At 44.1% G+C, this 23629-nt stretch overlaps 2 protein-coding genes across 3 annotated transcripts; one reads left to right on the top strand and one right to left on the bottom strand.

The window, feature by feature from the left end:
* The first annotated feature begins 13948 nt into the window (after positions 1 to 13948).
* Positions 13949 to 17219, top strand: LOC123043004 (probable magnesium transporter NIPA4). The gene is made up of 9 exons (XM_044465329.1): positions 13949 to 14333; positions 14982 to 15038; positions 15138 to 15228; positions 15314 to 15474; positions 15591 to 15718; positions 15807 to 15944; positions 16368 to 16460; positions 16589 to 16694; positions 16787 to 17219. The coding sequence occupies exons 1-9, from the start codon at positions 14144 to 14146 to the stop codon at positions 16909 to 16911; spliced, it is 1089 nt and encodes a 362-aa protein (XP_044321264.1). The 5' UTR covers positions 13949 to 14143; the 3' UTR covers positions 16912 to 17219.
* Positions 17220 to 17486: 267 nt separating this feature from the next.
* Positions 17487 to 20595, bottom strand: LOC123047629 (chloroplast processing peptidase). 2 transcript variants are annotated; one of them, XR_006423057.1, is made up of 7 exons: positions 20252 to 20595; positions 20028 to 20096; positions 19873 to 19941; positions 19118 to 19207; positions 18863 to 19035; positions 18703 to 18770; positions 17487 to 17956 (listed from the first exon to the last, which is right to left on the bottom strand). XR_006423057.1 is itself a non-coding variant. In XM_044471220.1 (6 exons), the coding sequence occupies exons 1-6, from the start codon at positions 20525 to 20527 to the stop codon at positions 17887 to 17889; spliced, it is 642 nt and encodes a 213-aa protein (XP_044327155.1). In that variant the 5' UTR covers positions 20528 to 20595; the 3' UTR covers positions 17487 to 17886. The 2 variants fall into 2 exon arrangements, 1 of the variants encoding a protein (XP_044327155.1); XM_044471220.1 differs by lacking the exon at positions 18863 to 19035.
* Between the last annotated feature and the right edge of the window lie 3034 nt (positions 20596 to 23629).

Below are 23629 nucleotides of genomic sequence, written 5' to 3' on the forward strand. Positions count from 1 at the left end.
TTGGCTGGCCAACTTTGATTGTAATAAGGGTGAAAACCCAAATCTGAAATTCTTGTATAACTCCATCATGTACTGATGTCATATAGTAAGTCATACCGGGTGATGATGCACACCAGATGATCAAAGCTGGCGACAGGTAGTTAGAGCCAGACCGGGTTAATGAACTCCAGTTTAATAATAGGGTTTGTCAACGTGTAGTTGAAAACCAAGCCGGTTTAAGAAACACCGGGCTAATAAGATGACTGAGAAGTCATATTAGGTCAAATAAATCGGTTTAACATAAAATTTATCAATAGAAAAGTGAAACGCAAATAAAACCGTGTAGTCGAGGCTTTTGGGGGGTTGCCAGGCCCAAAGTTGAGGCTTTTTGTGGGCTGCCAGGCCGCTGAGTTGAACCATTTAACAAAGCCTTTTAAGATGGACCTTCAACTAACCAATCACCATTTTAACTTTGACAAGTGCAGGGTCTCAATGAGAGTAACTGTCAAACGTTCGAAGGGCCGTGCCAGGATGACCTGGATAGGAGTGTCTTACTTGATGAAGGCAGGTTAACCCGGGGTTTTAGGTAAATATACTAGGCTTCCAAGCCGTGGGTCGATACCCAGCTACAAGGGTCCATTCAAACTCCTTGGTATTTGACACAAGGGGCCCCCAAGTAACGTGATGAGTTGTGCTCATTGGGTGCCTATGTTTGAGTTGTGCATAGCATCCAGACTCTCTTTGGCCCCTTGGGTGTGAAGCTCCCAAGCTATGTTGTGGCGTGATAGCCGGTTTAATAGGTAGTACTCCGCTTTGTCAGATGAAGCCCCCATGTGACTCAAAGAATATTTGAGAAAAAACAGCAGAGGCCCTGCTTAGAGCAAGGATCCTGGTTTATTTATTGATCATAATATATACATTGTCGAAATATGTACATAAGAAGAGCCTATGGCTCAAGTGTAGTAAGGCCGGAGGAGAGCTATATTCCACGGCCGCCGGGTCTCCTCCTCAGAGTTGCATGAGTTGTCTCGAACGTCAATGAGGTAGTATGATCTGTTGTGCAGATTTTTGCTGACCACAAAGGGTCCTTCCCAAGGCGGGGATAACTTGTGCATGTCGGTCTGATCCTGGATGAGCCGGAGCACCAAGTCACCTTCTTGAAAGATTCTTGTCCTAACCCTACGGCTGTGATAACGCCGTAGGTCTTGTTGATAAACCGCCGATCGAGCCAGAGCCATATCCCGTTTCTCATCTAACAGGTCCAGTGCCTCTTGGCGAGCTTGCTCGTTGTCCACTTCAATATAATTAGCAACCATGGGCGAGTCATGATGTATATCACTTGGTAGAACTGCCTCTGCCCCATATACCATAAAGAAAGGCATGTAACCTGTTGATTGATTGGGGGTGGTGTAGATACTCCATAATACAGAAGGTAATTCTTCCACCCAACAACCCGGCGTCCGCTTCAAGGGAATCATGAGACGGGGTTTAAGACCCTTCAAAATTTCTTGATTGGCTCGCTCCGCTTGACCGTTGGACTGAGGGTGTGCCACAGATGCTAAGTCAAGCCGGATGTGCTCTCTCTGACAGAAATCCTCCATCTCACCTTTGGAAAGGTTGGTACCATTATCCGTGATAATACTGTGTGGAAAGCCAAAGCGGAAGATAATATTTTTGAGAAATTGAACCGCCGTAGCTGCATCACACTTGCTGACAGGCTCCGCTTCAACCCACTTGGTGAATTTATCAACTGCCACCAACAGGTGGGTCTTCTTGTCCTGGGAACGTTTAAAGGGCCCCACCATATCAAGCCCCCAAGTAGCAAAAGGCCAAGTGATAGGAATCATCCATAGTTCCTGAGCCAGAACATGAGCTCTACGTGAAAATTTTGACAAGCATCACATCGCTTTACAAGATCCTCCGCATCAGCATGAGCTGTCAACCAGTAAAACCCATGACGAAAAGCTTTTGCAACCAGGGACTTTGAACCGGCATGATGACCACAATCCCCTTCATGAATTTCCCATAGAATCTCTTGGCCTTCTTCCGGAGAAAGACAACGCTGAAATACGCCTGAAACGCTACAGCAGTGTAACTCGCCATTGTGAATAACCATGGACTTGGATCGCTGGACTATCTGTCGAGCCAGGACTTTATCATTTGGTAGCTCGCCCGGTTCATATACGCCAGATATGGAACCGTCCAATCCGGTACAACATGTAAAGCGGCCACCAACTGAGCCTCCGGATCAGGAACAACCAAATCATCTTCTGTAGGCAACTTAACAGGCGGGTTATGCAAGATATCTAAAAAGGTATTAGGAGGTACCGGTTTACGCTGAGATCCAAGACGGCTCAAAGCGTCTGCTGCTTCGTTTTTGCGCCGATCGATATGCTCGACCTGATACCCTTCGAAGTGACCCGCCACAATATTCACCTCACGCCTGTAAGCCGCCATGAGTGGATCCTTAGAATCCCAAGTACCAGAAACTTGCTGAGCCACCAGATCAGAATCTCCGAAACAATGAACTCAACTTAAGTTCATCTCTTTGGCCACACGGAGACCATGGAGTAAAGCTTCGTACTCAGCTACATTGTTAGTACAGGGGAACATCAAGCGGAGAACATAGCAAATTTTATCACCTCGAGGGGAAGTAAGGACAACTCCAGCCCCCGAGCCCTCCAACTTCCTGGATCCATCAAAATGAATAGTCCAGTATGTATTATCCGGTTTGTCTTTTGGTGCTTGCAACTCGGTCCAGTTATTGATAAAATCCACAAGGGCCTGAGATTTGATGGCTGTTCGAGGCACATACTTCAAACCATGTGGGCCAAGCTCAATTGCCCACTTTGCAACCCGACTGGTTGCTTCCCGGTTTTGAATTATATCACCCAGAGGAGCAGAACTGACCACTGTGATGGGATGGCCTTGAAAGTATTGCTTGAGTTTTCGACTTGCCATAAAAACCCCATACACCATGTTCTGCCAATGTGGATAGCGTTGTTTTGACTCGATCAAGACTTCACTGATGTAGTATACAGGTCGTTGAACCAGATATTCCTTCCCCGCTTCCTTACGCTCAACCACAATTGCCACACGGACCGCTCGGGCATTGGCAGCCACGTATAGCAGCAAAGGCTCATTATCAACCGGAGCTGCAAGAACCGGCGGTTCAACCAGCTGCTGCTTTAACTCCTCAAAGGCCGCATTGGCTGCGTCACTCTAGACGAAATCGTCTGTCTTTTTCAACATCTGATACAAAGGAATTGCCTTCTCTCCCAAACGGCTGATAAACCGGCTAAGGGCTGCAATCCGACCTGCTAGACGCTGAACATCATTGATACACTTTGGTCGAGCCAGGGATGTGATTGCCTTAATCTTTCCGGATTAGCCTCAATGCCCCTGTTGGACACAAGAAACCCGAGAAGCTTGCCCGCCGGAACACCAAAAACACATTTATCAAGATTAAGCATCATCTTGTAAACCCGAAGATTGTCAAACGTCTCCTTGAGATCATCTATCAGTGTTTCCTTCTTCCTGGATTTTACCACAATGTCATCCACATAGGCATGAACATTACGCCCAATCTGCGTGTGAAGATAGTTCTGCACACAACGCTGATAAGTTGCCTGGGCACTCTTGAGCCCAAAGGGCATAGAAACATAGTAGAAGGCTCCAAAGGGAGTGATGAAGGCTGTCTTCTCCTGGTCCTTAACTGCCATCTTGATTTGATGATATCCTGAATAAGCATCCAAAAAACTCAGGCGCTCACAACCTGCCGTCGTGTCAATGATCTGATCAATACGCGGGAGAGCAAAAGGATCGGCCGGGCAAGCCTTATTCAAGTCCGTGTAGTCCACACACATACGCCAAGTGCCGTTTTTCTTAAGAACAAGCACCGGATTAGCCAAACATTCAGGATGAAACACTTCGACGATAAACCCAGCAGCCAACAGCCGGGCTACCTCTTCACCAATTGCCTTGCGTCTTTCTTCATTAAAGCGACGAAGAAATTGCTTGACCGGTTTAAACTTCGGATCAATGTTAAGAGTGTGCTCAGCGAGTTCCCTCGGTACACCTGGCATGTCAGAAGGCTTCCATGCAAAAATGTCCCGGTTCTCACGGATGAACTCGATGAGCGCGCTTTCCTATTTTGGATCCAGATTGGTGCTGATGCTGAACTGCTTGGATGAATCGCCAGGCACGAAGTCAACAAGCTTAGTCTCGTCAGCCGGTTTGAAATGCAAGGTTGGGTCATGCTCAGTGGTGGGCTTCTTCAGAGGGGTCATATCTGCCGGATCAACATTCTCCTTATAAAACTTTAACTCCTCTGTAGCACAAACCGACTCAGCATAAGCCGCATCACCTTCCTCGCAATCCAAAGCGATTTTTCGACTTCCATGAACCGTGATAGTCCCTTTATGACCCGGCATCTTGAGCTGCAAATAAATATAACAAGGCCTTGCCATGAATTTTGCATAAGCCGGCCGCCCAAACAGTGCATGATACGGGTTCTGGATTCTCACTTCCTCAAAGGTCAATGTCTCAGACCGGGAGTCATGCTCATCACCAAACACAACTTCCAAAGCGATCTTACCTACGGGATATGCCGATTTACCTGGTACCACACCATGAAAAACAGTGTTGGACGGTTTAAGATTCTTGTCTATCAACCCCATGCGACGGAAAGTCTCATAATACAAAATATTGATACTGCTTCCTCCATCCATGAGTACTTTGGTGAACTTATAGCCTCCCACCTGAGGTGCCACCACCAAAGCTAGTTGACTCGGATTGTCAACCCGGGGCGGATGATCCTCCCTACTCCACACAATAGGCTGTTCAGACCACCGCAGATAACGTGGAACTGCCGGTTCAACAGCAATGACTGCCTCTTGTGAAGCTTCTGATCACGCTTGCACAGACTAGTGGTAAACACATGATACTGCCCACCATTCAACTGCTTTGGGTGACTCTGGTAACCCGACTGCTGCTGATTTCCTTGATTATTCTGCTGGTTATTACCACCTTGGTTGTTCTGGTTGCCATGATTATTCTGAAATCCAGAGTTTGAGCCGCCGCCGCCATGAAAACCTGGACCTGAACCGCCCGACGGACCCTGATCATACCGGAAAAGATCAGAGTTTTTGAACTCCTTCATAATGTTACAATCCTTCTAGAGATACGTTGCGGGAGCCTCCTTGGTCCCATGCTTTGGAAAGGGCTGATTCAACAAACGCTCCAGATTCATCGCTCCGCCACGCTGGGGCGGTTTACCTTTGCGACGCTGCACATTAGTGTTAGCCACAAAATCTGAATCCGCTTTACGCTTACCATTATTCCCATGGCCTCCTTGGTTGTGCTGCTGTCCCTTTGCACCGCCATTCTTCTTTCCCTTCTCCGGTTTCTCATTATCAGAATCAGGATCCTTGGTATTATCAGAATCAGCATACTTGACCAAGGCTACCATGAGGGTTCCCATGTCGCTGCAGTGGCGCTTGAGCCATCCCAACTTCATCTTCAGTGACTTAAACCGGCAATTGCGCTCTAGTGTTATAATCGCTTGACCAGCGTTAATCCGGTCAGACGAGTGCAAAACTTCTGAAACCCGGCGTACCCAATGAGTTGTCGACTCGTTCTCCCCTTGAACACAAGCATCCAGATCCACAATGGACATTGGTTGTTTGCACGTGTCTTTGAAATTGGCTATAAACCGGGCCTTCAACTGATCCCATGACTCAATGGAATTAGCTGGTAGATTTTTCAACCAAGTATGGGTTGTTCCTTCCAACATCATCGTGAAGTACTTTGCACAAGCCGCTGCATCTACATCCAGCATCTCCATTGCCATCTCATAACTTTCGACCCACGCCTCAGGTGGCTGATCAGCCGTGTAATTAGGCACTTTGCGTGGACCCTTGAAATCTTTGGGCAGACGCACATTACGGAGAGCCGGAATAAGGCACGACACTCCCCAGGAACTGAAGGCAAGCCCGGTGCCTCGGTCAACTGACGCTGCTGGCTAAACCGGGGCGGGTTGATAACGACCCAAAGCGGCATCCCTTAGTGCCCTGCCATGATCCACCACATCTTGAGCATTGCGATGCCGCGCGCTGCTAGACACCTCCGGTTCATCCATACACCTGCTATAGCTTGGGCTCGAACGAGGGGTTGAATGAATTCTATCCCGGTTATATGAATAAGCCTGCTGCTGTACCACGGTGGTTTGAAGAAGGTCTCTCGCCCGCAGTGTTTCAATTGCTGCTATTGAATCACCCTCCATCGGAATGGCTGCCAGGCGTGATGCTGCGGCAGTCATGTTATCCAGAGGGCTCGAGAAGTGACCCGGTGGTGTAGACACGTATTGCGACGGGTTATCTGTTCGTCGGGGTGGCTCTGCTATCCGCAGTTGATCCGGAGCTGTCCTAGGCGCATCAGTCCGGTTTGCAGCTGCCGGATTGCTCGGCCCAGCGCCTGGCGTCTGAAAGAGATTTAACCCTTCGTAAACCGGCGGCAGACGAGACCGGTACTTCCTTCGCATTACATCCTCTGATGCGGTCCGATCCAGCATGAGCTGGTAATTCTGTGCCTGTATCCGTAATTTTGTTTTTCAAAAAAAAATCAAGAAATGTTGCTCCAAAAGAGAGCAAGTTTAATGTTTAAAACTCGTTTGATTTTTGACCCACCCATTTGTGCAAGCGTGGCCAAGCATAGATATGAATTTGAACCTAAGGCTCTAGCTAGCAATAATACTTTGCAAAACCTTTTAGTAAAATATGCATACCATAAAAAGTTAAAGAGTTTATGCATACTACAAAAACATAGGACAAGCAATGATCAAGTTGCAACTTGCCTGTGTCTTGAAGTTGATTCCTACTTGTTACCGTCACTCCTCCACTTTACGACATATCTACCGATAAACGAAAATACTTCAACACGCAAGATATTCAAATGAAGATCCAATAAAGTATACAAATTATTTATCTAGTATTATTGCTAAGATAATAGCTAAGACATGGCCATGGGTTTGGATAGGGAGCTCAATTTGAATGAAGATATGATATAAGTCATATTCTAGGGTTTGATCTATTTGATATAAGAAAAGATCATGGATGTAGTCCGTGCAGTTTAACAACAGGGTTTAGGAATATGTTTCAACTCCTTTGTGGTTTGAACATATGAAATGTGAAAGTTAATCATGAAATTAAGATCATATCATGGTCCAATCCAAGTTATTATTTGAACTCAAATTCCATGTCGAGGTCCATATCGGGTTTTGTAGAGATTTGAGTAATACCCATATGGTGTTCCACCTAAGTTCAAGTGTCGGTATCAAGACATCGTTGTGGAGCAAGATCATATAAATAAATTCCTATGAAGAAATCCTTTGGAATTTTTTTCTTATGATTAACTATATGGGAATTGAAGTTGGACGGCATGAGGGTTTATGGTAAAGAAATTAGTCTAAACATTTCCTAAGTCCAAATTTGGAAATTACGATAATATGGCCAGAGGGGTTTCTAAGGATTCTCTTAGTACAATTTAGTCAAGAATAAAAGTTTAAACCAATGATGGAATTGGATTACGATAAAAGAAATGATATATGAAGTGTTGAGGCCAAACAAGTAGCTAGACATAAGTGAAAAATTAGGGGAAGTGTTTTAACAGAAATTTATGGTCCTCTGGATAAGTTCTTATGAAGGGGACATTTCTATTTTACTTGTATATTAAACATTATACAGAATTTACTCAAATTAACCTATTAAATTTGAATCAATTTTGAAATTACTAAAAGTGAAATATTTTTTGCTCCTTCAGAAGTACAGGTTCCAAAGAATCTGGGGATATAAAATTTGTCAAATTCGGACATACGGTTTAGGAGATATGAATTTTTGAAGTTTGGATATTTTCTAAAAATAAATACGAGATAAGGAATTGGGGTGCCAAGTGTGTTGTTCTAATAGGCCCGTACCGATTCAGTTCAGTGTTTTTTTAGACGCGGAGAGGGAGAGACCTGATGGATGAATCCAAAATAGAGAGAGATGGCCGGAGTTGGTCGAGGAGGCGGCCCGCGGCTCGGTCGTCGCCGGCGTCTTACTTCCGTTGGCCTCCAGCGAACAGGACAGAGGCAAGTAGAGCCGCCCTCGGAGCTTGGCAGGACTTGAGTCCTCGCTCATTCAAAGAGATGCGCCATGGAGAAATAGAAAGAAAGGAGGTTGATATATTTTGAAGTTTGTGATGCAACCTTTGAACGAACGTGGCGGCGGATATGAACTCCGATTGAGAAATTGGGGAAGATATGGCTCCATCAAGTACAGAGGAAGAAGACCCAGCGCCTGGGCTTGCGCTATGAGAAAGGGAGATGGGCCTTAGTCTGGAAAGTAGGCCCAAGTGAAAGACAAAGGAGAAAAAAATTTAAAAGTTATGTGGGCTTGTCCAGTTTTGCTCCTGTTGGGCTGCCAGTGCTGTTCTGCGCTGCTGTTTGGTTGCGCGCACGTGGGCAAGGGATAGGTAAGCAATAGATGGGCCACACCCAATTGGTCTAGGATTATTATATTTTTTAAACAGTTCCAGAAAAATTGCGTATTCTTTGGAAAAATTGTCCCAGTCGACAGATAAAAATTAGTTCTATGAACTTACTTAATAATACATTATGGGCTTTATAAATTCCAACAATTGTTTTAGGGTTCTATAATACCCAAAGCAATATTAAATATTTCCAATGATGATTTTGGACAAGTCATCTCCTCACATATTTTATTTAATAAATCATTCGAAATATGTAACTAGATTTTAGATGCAATCCAACTCCAAATTCTAAAAAGGGAATCTCCAATTTCAAATAAATCCCTTGATGAAATATTCTTCCGCCACAATTGAGAAAGTCATTTTATTCTCACTCCTCTATTTCACTACAGGGAAAGGTCTTATAGGTGAACCCTAATGATTGGCGGTGAGGCGGGGTCCCCGCCAAAGCTATTTTGGAAAGTTTGCAGTGGCGGGTAATAAGCAGCGTCCGCCACAACAAATTGAGGAGCAGTGGCGGGCACTCACAACTACCCGCCACATGTAAAATGTTTCACATGGGCTATTTTGCATAACTCGGCTGTGGCGGGCGTCAATAGGGGCCCGCCACAGGTAAGTGTAATAGCAGCGGCGGGCATCTCGTGACAACCACCACTGGTTGGCAATGCCTGATGCCATCTCATGGCAAAATATATGTGTGGCGGATACCGGAATATGCCTGCCACAGCTAAACCAGTCCACAAAAGTTTCATTTCCCCCCAAAACTACCATTTTTCCCTCACAAAAAGGCTGTTAAAAATCTTGTCGATTCTCTGCCGCTGCCACCCCCCTCCGCCACCGAGCGACGCTCGTCGGCATGGGCGCCGCTCCTCTGCCGCCGCATCTGCACTCATCACCGCGCGCCTCCTCCGGCGTCCCTTCGCCGGCGCGACCGTCCTCCTACAGTGCATCTGCCCTCGTCGCCGCGCCCTAAACCCCTGCTTCCCTTCTCTGACGCGCCCCCCTCGTTTGTCGGGGTACTCCTCTGTCATGCCCCACTCGTCGCTGGTGGACCCTAGTCATCAGGCCTACTCCGTCGTCGGCACCTAGTCTCCATGCCTTCCTCAGCCAGCAGCGGGGGGCATGACGCGACCGCCGCCAGCCGACTCCTCCAACTCCGTCGCCACTACCAATTCCTCCTCTGCCCCGCGCTCAAGTAGTGCACGGGTAACTATTGTGTATACAGTGTAGTTGAATATTACTTAATAATAGATTCACGTATGTAGATGAATGTTACTGTTTATAAATTCTATACATGCATAGATAAACATATTCATAGATTATAAATGTGATTATAAATGTGAATGTTGGTGTTTAGATTCACATTATTAGATCTTCACATTATTATAGACTCACATTAGTAGATTTGATTCACACATTTATAGATTCACATTAGTACAGACTCACATTAGTAGATCTTCGCATTAGAAGATTTGATTCACACATTTATAGATTCACATTAGTACAGACTCACATTAGTAGATCTTCACATTAGTAGACTTAATTCACACATTTATTGATTCACATTAGTACAGACTCACATTAGTGGATCTTCACATTAGTAGACTTAATTCACACATTTATAAATTCACATCAGTACAGACTCACATTAGTAGATTTGATTCACACATTTATAGATTCACATTAGTAGCTTTGATTCACATAACTGGTAGCCTTTTAATCTGTCCTTGTCTTATTCGTAGCAATATTCACATACATATTTATTTAGAGTGCTCCAACAGTACATGGCTTCAAAAGAGTGTAGAAAATATCATGAAACGCTGATTAATTTCCATTTCGTGAAATTTCATACACTCAATGTTTCATTTTTTTTAGCATAAGTCATGCCCAATCTTTCTGTCCATCCATACCCTTTAATATTTGTTGATGTTTAATATATTTATTCATAATTGGTAGCCTTTATGTCTTATCCGTATCAATATTCACATGCATATTTATTTGGAGTGCTCCAACAATACAGGGCTTCAAAAGAGTGTAGAAAATATCATGAAACATTGATTAATTTCCGTTTTGTGATATTTCATACACTCAATATTTCATTTTTAGCATAAGTCATGCCCAATTTTTCTGTCCATCCATAGCCTTTAATATTGGTTGATGTTTAATATATTTACATGATTGGTAGCCTTTTATTCTATATATCCATGTTTTCTCGGTATCAATATTCACATGCATGTTTATTTGGAGTGCTTCAACAATACAGGGCTTCAAAAGAGTGTAGAAAATATCATGAAACGTTGATTACTTTTTGTTTTGTGAGATTTCATACACTCATTGTTCCATTATTTTTAGCATAAGTCATGCACAATTTTTATGTCCATCCATAGCCTTTAATATTGGTTGATGTTTAATATATTTAGAGAGTGGCGTGCTGGCACATGGGAACACACACTCCTGGTTTTTAAATTGTGTTTCAAACATATTTTGAAATGTCAAAAAATTCCAAACAAAAACTGGCCCGTACATCTCGATATTGTACATGTTCACAAAGTCGTTTTGCGAAAAACCAACAACTTATATGTCGCGTATGAAAAAGACAAAATCCGGTATTAAAAAATGCTTTTCACAAGACATCCTATTGTCTTTTTTACACAAGCCACGGAAAACGTCGGTTTTCTCCAAAACTTGACGTGCACACATATAATGTCGAGATGTATACGCCAAATTTTTGTTTGGAATTTTTTCACACTTTGAAATATATTTTTCACGTGCAGGAGTGCGTGCTCCTAGGAGTACCAACGGATTTCCGCATGATTGGTAGCCTTTTATTCTATATATCCAATGCCATATCCATATCAATATTCACATGCATATTTTTTTGGGATGCTCCAACATACATGGCTTCAAAAGAGTGTAGAAAATACCATGAGACGTTGATTAATTTCTGTTCTGTGAGATTTCATACACTCAATGTTTCATTTTTTAGCATAAGTAATTAATGCATAATTTTTTTGTACATCCATAGCCTTTAATATTGGTTGATGTTTAATATGTTGGTAGCCTTTTATTGGTAGCCTTTTATTCTATATATCCATGTCTTCTCGGTATCAATATTCACATGCATATTTATTCCAAAACATGAGCATAGGAAATGAACGAAGGATGCCACTTCTGTGGCGACAGAAGGGTAGGCGCATGTTTCAAAGTTCACCTAACTTGCAATGAGATATGTGTTGATCTTCACGAGGACACTATGGAGTGGGCAGTATGTTCCCTTTAGTAAGTGTTATAGCTTCTGGTTTGGTAATGTTGCCCCCACAATTGTTTTATTTCTGTTTTCTTTTTATCATACTGAACTTATCCCTTGTTGGCGAAGGGAGGAGTTCATGCATGTGGCCAACCTGGCCATGTATAAGGACTGGACGATTCAGTTCAACATGATGCTATTAAAAGATGGCATTCCCTTGACCCTCACTCTCACTAACTAGGGAGGGAAACGTATTTGCATGGTCAAAATTGGATTGACATTGCCACAAAATTCGGGATGCAAGATGGGAAGTCGTTCTTACTTTTTCTTCATGAATTTGACGAGGGTCATGAGGGAGGAAACAAAATCTATCTATGGTATGATGTCCAGCAATCACTGTAGTGCGTACTTTTGGTGGTGACCAGGATATCTTACATATATGTACTGCTTTCTGGGACTAGCTATAGCTCTTTATTGAACATATATGATATATGTACTTATTTTGTTAGAGTTTTGTTGAACATATATTTGTTTATTGCTTTATGTTGTACTTATTATTGCTTGATAACAAATAGCTAGTGGTTAGCATATGTTGCAATATGCATCGTATTTTCTTATCGCAACGTATTGCCAATTGTGACATGCAAAATGCAGCCATGGCAGCAAATATGCTGCCATGACTACAGAGTTTTTAATTTGCATCACAGTGCTTTCAGTGGCAGGCGCTGAAACAAGACTGTCACTGCTTTAAATTTAACCACTGGTCGACAAGGATGTGCGCCCGCCACTGCAGACTCTCTGCCAGTGGTGGGCGGGTACCCTCCATTGATGCGGTTATAGCAGTGGCGGGAGCTCCGCGGCGGGCGGCCCTGAGAGCCTAGCCCGCCACTCATGGCCTTTTTGCGACCGTCACTACTAGGCATTCCTGGAGTAGTGTTTGAATGTGGTCTCAGAATATTTGAAAAGAATAAGAAATGAACACCCTTTCAATTCTTGAATAAATTCTTCAACCATAGTTTTCTTTATTCGATAACATATTATCCAACTTTTATAACTTGGTTTAAAAATTTTAAAACAAGAACTCAAAAAAATTAATTTCCCCTAAAACTCACAACAAGTCAATCAGTAATATCTTATAATTAACATTCCAAATTTTGGAAATTTTTGGGATGTTACACTCGCCCAGATGCTGCTATTGGGCACTTCAGAATGCTGCTAAAGAGGGGGTTTTGTACTGGTGATTGCTATCTTAATTACCACGGCAACCCCACACGACGGATAGGGCCTTCAGTTGGACAACTGACTCTTGATGCAAGATGCGTATAGGTCAAGACGTAATTTAGACCCATCCCCCAATTCGATACGTAGCAAGCACAGCTTAATGGATGACTTTCGGAGCAGAATGAAACCTTTAAACATTTCTTGAAGAATCATGATAACTTAAGGCCAATTAACCAGCAAAATGTTGGACTTGCTGGTGTTATTCTAAACACCAATGACAGAAAAGTTTAGTATGGCAACACGGATCCTATACTTGGGGATTCAAGAGGTGTAGTTATTAAAGCCAATGCTTTTTTCTGATTATTGTGTCTTAATTACTGGAGAAACCAACGAGACAGATAGGGCCTTTGGTTGAACAACTGACTTTTGATGTAGGGTGCGTGCCGGTCAAGACGTAATTTGGACACATCCCCACTTTGATACATAGCAAACACATTTTGATGGATGACTTTCAGAGAACAAATTAAGATCATGATGATCCCGACACAAATATATGGGTGTAAGCATACGTCCTCATACACATGCCTATTTTTATATAAGTGTTTTCAACGTCGGCTTGATTTATGATCCGGTCAAAGGTGAAATTTAATTCTCTAGCAAAACTTGTTTAAGACCCTAGCTTAAATGGCACTGCCCTTTCATGGGTTCGATAACTCAGACTCGGGGTCATCTCTATGGAAAAACACGAGGATCATTTCTGCTCTATTTCAGGTCAGTAAAGAAATTAATCAAGGCGCTCATAGGAATATGAGGTTACTGGATGAGCGCTTGCGTATGTATTGTGGCAAAAAAATTAGAACATAATCTCTTCCACAGATGAAAAACACAAATGTCAGTAAGAAAATTAGTGACAGGGCTGAAAACACACACACAAATGTGGTGGTGCTGGAATGAATAATTCTGCTCCGAGCGAAGAAAAAAAAAAGAGAAATTGCTCAACAACCAACGACGACCAACCCTCGCCGCGCCACCACCCCCCGCCCCGCCGCGGCTGGACTTCGACTCCTGCTCTGCTCTGGAGAGAAGCACGCCGCCGCCGATCTCGCGCCGCATGAGGCCGACGCGCCCTCCCTACTCCTCCTCCTCCTCGTTGCGGCGTTAGGGCTCGGCATGGACGGCGCCTCGGCCGGCGACGGCGGGTCGGCGTCGGGGGGCGGGAGGTGGTACACGGGCATGTCGTCGGACAACATCAAGGGGCTGGTGTTGGCCATCTCCTCCAGCCTCTTCATCGGCGCCAGCTTCATCATCAAGAAGAAGGGCCTCAAGAAGGCCGCCTCCTCCTCCGGCGGCGTCAGGGCTGGTAACCCCCCCTCCCCCTTCCCCTCCTCCCTCTTCCGCTCCGGTGACCCGCAATTCGGGTTGAAAAATCACTTCTTTTTCCCCCGATTCACCACAGACCACCCTATCCTATCCTCTGCACAGAAATGCAATCCCCATTTCAGTGTTAACATACTCTGGTACAGTAGTTTATTATTCGGATGAGAGTAGAAACATACAGTAAGTAGATTCCAATATCCATCCATGTGGCTGCTCAGCACACAAGCTGGAGCTTTGTTGTGGCAGCGATTAGGGCCGGCTTATCACACATTTGCCTCCTACTCACCTGCCTCATGCCTATCTCGCTTTATATTCAGAACAAATGGAGTTACTTACTGCCTGATTGCACTGAATGTGTTATATGGCGTGTCGACCGCAGTTTAGACTTTTATTATGACATTCTGTGTCCTTCCAATGTTAATCGCATTAGCCGTCGCACCACACTGCAATTCATGCATCGAATGCTCAGAATTGGGTTTGTGATCTTACTGCTGCAAAATGGCTTACTCTGCTCGCTGCTCGGTGAAGCATTCTGAACAAAACTTGTTGTATCCAACTGTCATATCTTAAGTCTTGTGCTTTATCTGTATAACTAACTGTACTAAACTACTGATGCTCCATGTTATCACAGGGGTTGGTGGTTACTCTTATTTATATGAGCCTCTTTGGTGGGTTGGCATGATAACAAGTAAGCAACCACTCTTCTCTATCTTCTACTGTATTTTATTTCTCTAAATAGGTACCTCAACTTATCCTGTACCTTCTACATTCCTAAATTCCTTTGCAGTGGTTGTTGGGGAAGTTGCAAATTTCGTAGCTTATGCCTTTGCGCCAGCCATTTTGGTTACTCCTCTTGGTGCTCTCAGCATAATCATCAGGCAAGGCTTTGGGGTTACAATATCCTTCCTTCCTGTGTTTCATCTCATGAGATTCTACTGGTTTCATCATTAATCTGTACTGCAGCGCTGTACTTGCACATGTAATGCTGCGTGAGAAGCTGCACATATTCGGCATTCTCGGATGCGTCCTATGTGTTGTGGGATCCACCACCATTGTCCTCCATGCCCCGCAAGAGCGTCAAATTGAGTCGGTGACAGAAGTTTGGGATCTGGCCACTGAACCAGGTATACATTGTTTGCATCTGCCAATTTCGGAATGTTCCTTTCAGTGCCACTTACCGTGCTTTACCAACTTCACTGTGATTAACAGTGAGTGCTAACCAACTCATGTTGTTTTTCAGCCTTCATGTGTTATGTGGCCGTAGTACTTGCTATTGTCGCTCTGCTTGTGTTCAAGTTTGTTCCGCTTTATGGCCAAACCCATGTCATGGTGTACATTGGTGTTTGCTCTCTCGTAGGTTCCATCTCGGTATGTTGTTGTCTCTAGTTTTATATCCTTATGTATATATCGTTCTCTAGTCAGTATATTGTGTGAACGCGTTTGTTGACCTGTGCAGGTCATGAGTGTGAAAGCTCTTGGGATAGCTCTGAAGCTGACCTTTTCCGGAACGAACCAACTCATATATCCCCAGACATGGGCTTTTACTATGGTTGTCATCTCATGCATCATTACTCAAATGAATTACTTGAACAAGGTATATACTTGGTTTCCTCTCTCTGAACCACCCATCCATGACTTAGCATACCAGCATAATACGAGGGTGATCGGAGTTCTATGACTGTACAAGATATAAACCAAGGAGAAATGACATAATGGTTTGTACTGTTTTCACCCCCATTTAATCCATCAGTATTATTAGAGCCTTAAATGTTTAGAATTTCCAGTAGATTTTGGTCTCCTGGTAAAACTCATGTGTGCTACTAAAGGCATGCTTTGCTGAAATACAAGTTCACTAACGGTACATTGTGCAAGGCAAAAGAATGCCCTGTAGGCTTCAGGCTGCTTTAAATTTTTTAGCTCAGCAAACTGTATGAAATGGAATTACTTTCCTAACCCACGCAGTTGCTGTTTAGTTTTAAGAAAATGACAACTGATTTCGCCCCTGAATGCATTGCAGGCCCTTGACACATTTAACACAGCAGTTGTATCCCCCATATATTACACAATGTTCACATCTTTAACCATCTTGGCCAGTGTGATTATGTTCAAGGTATGATGATTTCGTTCTAGTATCTGTCAAAAAGTTCTAGCCATTCTCTCCAGCTAGAAATGCTTGGTAGCCTGATCATCTCAGTTGTTGCTTCGCATGTCATTTCATTTCATTTTATATCTACGCAGGACTGGGACCGGCAAAATCCGACACAAATCGTTACAGAGATGTGTGGCTTCGTCACGATATTCTCGGGAACATTTCTACTTCACAAAACAAAGGACATGGCTGATGGTACTAGGAGTTTTGCTCCAAGCTGACATTTTTCTTGTTCCTTCCTCGGTGGCATGCTCTGAAACCAAGTTATCTGCTATGTGCCACTGCAGGGCTATCGAACTCTTCTTCATTCCGTCTTCCAACCATTTCATTGGCGCGGTCCTTCAAGCAGACAGATGAGTATAGCGAAGGGGTTCCTCTCAGATCATCGGACTCGTTCCGGTCACTGCATTGATGCCCGGTCAGCGCGCCATGCTGACCATCGATTTTCACCGAGTTAGGGCTCAGGAGCATGATTGTAAACAAAACTGTCTCGTGTGCGTTGTATCTCGGCTGTTTCGCATGTTCTGGGAGTATTGTGTCTGAGCCCCAAGGTATCTAAGTAGTAGGTTGTTAGCATAGCACCGGAGTGGAAGTTGGTCTGTATAATGGATGGGTTATCATGCAGGGTGCTGAAATTTTAACCTTGCTGTTGAGATGGTTTCATCCAATATGGTAGTTGAAGGTAAACTTAAATACAGTACATCAGCAAAATATTCATAATGTGATGCTGCAATCTTTTGTCTGAAAAATTCACAACAAAGCCTGGTTTTCTTCTGTTTATTCATTAATATGCAGTTTGTATGGCTCAGATATAATCTTATGTTTTACTTAATTCCAAAAGAAAAGAGCTAAAAAAATACACTGTAGAAAACTGATATCGGAACAAAACCTGTATTATCAACCATTATTCAATACATCAACTACATACACAAGAGAAACAGTTATCAGTACTCAGAGACATGAGAAGTAGAAAACACACAGCACAGATTTATCTACAGGCAGCAAGGAACCACCACAATTATTCACTGCAAACTTCTGAATGTCAAGCACGCGGTACATAATAAAACATTACCGGTAAGATTCAGACAGCTACGTTTACTAGAAGGTGTAAACCTTTAGGCACATTTTGCAGGTTCTACCAACAAGTAAGCTTAACTAACACCTGACAGTCCAGGGGTGAGTGACAACATCTAACCAAGTCACTACGTAGTTCTTCCCAGGATTAAGTAATACTACACAGACAGCACTACATCACACTGCATAGGAAGGTCTCGTGGATCTACATACTAAGAAGGGCTCGAGGCCCAACATAGCTCGATAACATCATATCAAGTGGCATCAGGGGGTGTTCGGCAACGCTGGTGGTCATCGAAGCTCTTCGCCTTGGCTATTGGAGGGACGATCTTGTGAAGGACATCATGTATCTTCCAAGAATGTTGCTGATAGGAAGAGCCCCCCTGTCAGCACAAGCATCACAATGGTTAGTACAAGTTGCTGAAAAATTTAGAGAAAAACCAACTGCAAGTATGTAACCAGAAATTCCATGGAGCGCATTCTGGCAACTACAGACATATAAGGACACTCTACTCTTGTGATTCCAGATTGAATGTTCATCACGGCAATTCAATAAGCAATAATACTGGATACTGGATCCAGTCAAAAGGATGGATGTTTAATATGACGAGCACAAGATTTCCTAAACAGCCATACAACCATAATAATAAAGCAACTTGAACAGAGTGAATCCTTAGTGCATTCTACTCTTATGCCATTACAAATCAAATGACAATCATAGCAGTTCAACAATTCAATCTGCAATCATACTGGATCTAGTTCAAAGCATGGATGCAATATGACTAGCACAAGATTTTGTCAACGGCCATAGCCAACATAAAACAACTGAAACCGAGCTAATCCTTTTAGAGCGCATTCTAGCAACATATGTGCATTCCCACTCTGAAGTTATTACACGAAACTGAGAACACATAAATCCCACCTCTTATTTACAGTCGACACCTTGACAGTACAGCTATAAATAAATAAACCTTTGGGGAAAAAAGTTATTACAATCTGTAATGACTTCAGATGACTAGCACGAGAATTTCACAGCAGTTGCAAGTTTTCAGAAAAAGATAGTCTGGACATGAGTAATCAGTTATAACACAGAGAGATAAAGCATGGGAGTGGATGTGTTGTCTCTTACCAGGCACGAGAATCACAGCTGTTATTACGGTTATCACCCATGACGAATACATGGCCTTCAGGGAGGCGCTGCAGGACGATGCACAGTCTTAGTACCAGATGGATCCGGGCATAGAATTGAGCAGAGAGCGAGAATAGGATTGGAGGGAGAGATCATCCACCATCTGAGACCCGTCATTTCATTTCGAAAGAACAATGGGGGTACTCAGGAAGTCAACAACACAGAGCAGCCATGCCACTTTTGGTCCTCCTCTTGCAGTAGTAGTATGTATGGTCATTTGTTTGTCTAGCAATAATGAGGCATGGTAGTTTGGTCATACAAGTATCTGTGGACCTGGCAGTAGCAACTCCTCAATGTTGTTCAAGGAGACAATGCTCAATCAGCAGGGTAATAGAAAGAGATGCAACGACCAAACCATGGCTTCCATCGTGTACGACGACGCATGGGGTGCGGTGTAGTGTTCATTCTGTGCAACACTGTTAACAATAAGCTGGCCTTGCCGGACCTGTAAAAATGTTTGTGCGTAAGTGCTGGCATTCAGATTTAGGTAGAATGCATAATGCATCTTGGTATATGGATGGCCTTAGCTCAAGCAGCATATGCGAATCAGTGTGATGAATGAATGAATGAATGCTACTAATGTGGGTCAGCATTGCCTTTGCTGAAGCAGCATACGTCGATCAGCAGGATGAACAAATGAAAGAATGACAGTACTACTTGATATGCATCTGAAGATATATAAGCGCCATCTTTGTTAAAGCAGCATATATCAATCAGTAGGATGAATGAATGATATCAACACTGTGAGCATCGCCTTTGTGCAATCAGCAGGATGAGTAAATGGAAGAATGAACAAATGATAAGTATGTACTCCCTCCGTTCCTAAATATTTGTCTTTCTAGAGATATCAACAAGTGACTACATACGAAGCAAAATGAGTGAATCTACACTTTAAAATATGTCTATATACATCCGTATGTAATCACTTGTTTAAATCTCTAGAAAGACAAATATTTAGGAACGGAGGGAGTAATTTGTAGTACAAAAAAGTGACCAATCAGCAGAGGGGGATGACTAAATGAAGGATTAATAAATGGAAGTAGCAATATCTATGAATGAATTGTAGTAATAAGGACAATGTTAGCATCAGATTAGTAAGTTGATGATTACCTCGATGAAATCCCCAGGGGTGGCAATAACCCTCTTAATAAATACGACATCTTTATTCATGCCGCAGTTCTGCAGTAAAAATGTAGCATCAGATTGACTGACAAGTAGTAAAAATGGAATGGAAGAAGAGAAGTAGAGGTAAAAAGCGGAACTACCTGCAGCGCCGTGGGCACCCTGAAGAAGACAATGTCGCCCACAGACGGCCGCCGGAACCTGTAGCTCACCTGACCAAAATCAAAATCGAATTATTCCCCATTTCATTCTTTGGTTGGTTAGCTAAGTAATTAATCGTCTAATCGTGGGAGATCCAAGCCAGGGAAGCAGAATGGAAGAGATCTATCTACTCTAGCAGAGCAGAGGGGGAAGAAAAAGAACCAACTTTCTCTGCGACGGCGCGGTCGCCGGGGCGGAGGGTGGGCGCCATGGAGGCGGAGGCGACGTAGCGGACCTCGGCGAGGGCGGCGGAGACGAGGAGCAGGACGAGGAAGAGCTTGAATCCGTCGGAGCAGCGGAGGCGCGCTAGCGAGGGGATCCACCAGCGGTGTAGGAGGGCGGCGGAGGCGAGCAGCTGCTGATGGCACGGCAGCCAGTCGGCCGGCAACAGCGGAAGCGGCGCGATGAGGCCCCGCAGCAGACGCGGCGGCGCCATCGCCATCCCCTTCTTCTTCTTGGTCTCCCTCTCTCTCCACCAAGAAGAAGAAGAAGGCTCCCTGACAAGTATTACTACACTAATGGGTAATGGTAATGGCTTCCTTTCACACCAAGACTCCTCCTTTACACAGAGCACACCAAGGTTTGTGATTCTTTTTTGCTTTTTTACATTTACATTCATGTCGTATGAATGGGTACAAATATATTCCATCCGTTTTTTCTTATATATTCAGACACTAGCAATTTAGGACAGAGAAACCCAGCTTAATCCTAACCCTCTCGCGCTCTAACCCGTTTCCATTGTCAGAATCCGATCGTTTTTGGCGGTTGGATGGTTGTCTTATGTCTTATCCCATGTTTTCCCGCTAATTGGGCTAAATGTGCTAAACTGTACCTACTCCGGTGGAAATTTGGGAGCACTCTTGTTTGTTGGGCCTAGCCATCACACAAAGCAGAGAAAATTTACTCCTCGAGTCATTGTCGATACGTAGCACTTGAGTCTGCTCTCGGGAGAAAAAGGGCGGGCCATTGCTCTCGAGAAACCTAGGCACGCCTCTACCGTCGCCGCCGCTGCTATAGACGATACGGTAAACAACCAGTACCCTCGGTAGGGTGGTGATTGTGTCCAGAAGTATCAGAAGGGAGTTCGCACAAGGGGGTTGCCAAGGTTCGGGCCGTCATGGTGATGTAACAACTTATGCCCTGCTTTGTGTTTGTATTGATGTGGGAACACCTCGGGCGAGGGGGTTACAAGATGATGATGAATATGGCTACCGAGAGTATGGAACAACTTATGCCTAGAGCTCGATGATGGTGCCCACGATGACATTGGAGGGCAACGACCCCCCTTGCTGGCGGCCTCGGACAACGGAGCAGCAGTACCCTTCCCCTTGCAGGCCATCTTTCTCGCGGTGGAGAGGGGAGTCGGGAAAGCACAAAGCAAGTCTTCAAGCGCTTGAGCTGACAGGAGCTTGGGTGATGGAAGCAAGAATGAGAGCGTGGGTAAATTAGATTTACCATTTTTATAGGTTAGTAAAAGACCAAGGGGCACCACACCACACCATGGAAATCGCTAGTTCTCGATAGATCATGCACCATATGGGCACATGGATTAAAGCATTTTCGTTAATGATATGGTTGAAAATCCGGGGCATGAGCCCTTTATTGATGGGACATGCCAATAGAAATAGCCTTGGGCCACGATGTGCTTAGTAATAACTGACAGCTCGTTTTCATAATGCATGGTGGCGTTTCTGATTTGACCATAAAGTTTTCAGGGTTCAACCCACCTGGCTTGTAACTCCCACGTAAGCGACCCTTTGCATATTAAGTTGAGGGAGCCCTCAGACCCGATTTGCGTAAGGAGGCCTGACTAAAAGATTCCCTCTACTAGCCGGAGTAAAGTGCAATGCCAACACACGAGACTGCCGAGGGTCGAATGGACTCCTCGGAGAATAAGACTCCACTTACGAGGAATCAACCTCAGCATAAGAAATTGCAGACTTGAAGACCTCGCACCCCACTAAATCCTTGGATCCGAGAAGCCGACGTGGAAGACGGAACTCGCCTGCGAAGTCGAAGACCAAGAAGATGAAAGCCATTCCGAGAAGAGAGTCAATGTCCTCGGTTTGTAGACCAGTTCAGGGGCTATTGACGGTGTCATGTTTTAGGGGGTGCACATCACGTCAGCCTACTAGTCATGGGACGGGCCATGGACCCACCAACTATTGAAGATTGGGTCCTTCTTGCCGAGGACCTGATGGAAATATGCCCTAGAGGCAATAATAAAATGGTTATTATTATCTTTCCTTATTCATGATAAAGGTTTATTATTTATGCTAGAATTAGGGATGGCAATGGGTAGGGTATGGGCGGGAACAACCTCCTTCTGCCCAAACCCATACCCATAGAAACCTTCTATACCCACCCACTACAATACCCATGGGTATAAATCGATACCCATGCCCATGGGTATCCTATACCCAATGGGTATCCAATTGATACAATCTATGGGATTTAAATTTATAAAAAATACAGAAATGAGTCTAAAATTCAAGTGATGATAAGAGAGTATTATAGCACCGACGCAGCCTCCTCCGATGGGTGCGGCCTCTTGGAGGAATCAAGGGAGTGTGAGCAACGGTTGGTGGAATCTCAACGTAGTGGGAGACGGCTGTGGGAATTGGGGATCGCTGGATCGAGAGATGGACAGGAGTTTTCGACGACGAGATTCAAGATTTCATCTTTTCGAGGAGACATATATGATGTAGGGGGAGTGGCGAGAAAGCGCGTGTGAGCATATGAGCTATGGCCGGTTTAGGGAATACAAGATTTATGGATGGGCCATGGGAGTTGGATGTCGACACCACATGTCATAGGACTTATTTTCATTTATTAATTTTTTGTGGGTATCCATTGGGTTACCCATGGGCGCAATTTCATAGCCATGCCCTACCCATATATTTTGCGGGTATGGATACCCATTACCCATGGGTACAAAACCTCTTCATGTCTTGCCCATGCCCATTGTATTCGGGTAGGGTACCCGCGGGTACCCATACCCATGGGAAAAACTTCCATCCCTAGCTAGAATTGTATTGCTCAGAAAATTAAATACATGTGTGAATACATAAACAAATACCGTGTCCCTAGTAATCCTCTACTAGACTAGCTCGTTGATCAAAGATGGTCAAGGTTTCCTAACCATAGACATGTGTTGTCATTTGATAACGGTATCACATGATGTGATGGACAAGACCCATTCGTTAGCTTAGCATATTGATCGTTCAGTTTATTGCTATCGCTTTCTTGATGTCAAATACATATTCCTTTGACTATGAGATTATGCAACTCCCAGATACCGGAGGAATACCTTGTGTGCTACCAAACGTCACAACGTAACTGGGTGATCATGAAGATGCTCTAGGGTATCTCCGAAGGTGTTTGTTGAGTTGGCATAGACTGAGATTAGGATTTGTCACTCCGAGTATCGGAGAGGTATCTCTGGGCCCTCTTGGTAATACACATCATAAGCTTGCAAGCAAATGACTAAGGGGTTAGTTGCGAGATGATGTATTACAGAACGAGTAAAGAGACTTGCCGGTAA

Source organism: Triticum aestivum, chromosome 2B, assembly GCF_018294505.1.
Source record: "Triticum aestivum cultivar Chinese Spring chromosome 2B, IWGSC CS RefSeq v2.1, whole genome shotgun sequence".
Lineage (NCBI taxonomy): Eukaryota > Viridiplantae > Streptophyta > Magnoliopsida > Poales > Poaceae > Triticum > Triticum aestivum.

Bases quoted from the DNA above. Each gene is read 5' to 3' on its own strand.
- LOC123043004 (XM_044465329.1), top strand. From the start codon at position 14,144: ATGGACGGCGCCTCGGCCGGCGACGGCGGGTCGGCGTCGGGGGGCGGG. The intron at 15,475-15,590 runs GTATACATTGTT...GTTGTTTTTCAG, and splicing joins GGATCTGGCCACTGAACCAG to CCTTCATGTGTTATGTGGCC. The intron at 16,695-16,786 runs GTACTAGGAGTT...GTGCCACTGCAG, and splicing joins AACAAAGGACATGGCTGATG to GGCTATCGAACTCTTCTTCA.
- LOC123047629 (XM_044471220.1), bottom strand. From the start codon at position 20,527: ATGGCGATGGCGCCGCCGCGTCTGCTGCGGGGCCTCATCGCGCCGCTT. The intron at 19,942-20,027 runs GTAGTTCCGCTT...TTTTTACTGCAG, and splicing joins GGGTGCCCACGGCGCTGCAG to AACTGCGGCATGAATAAAGA. The intron at 19,208-19,872 runs GTAATCATCAAC...ACATTTTTACAG, and splicing joins CCCCTGGGGATTTCATCGAG to GTCCGGCAAGGCCAGCTTAT.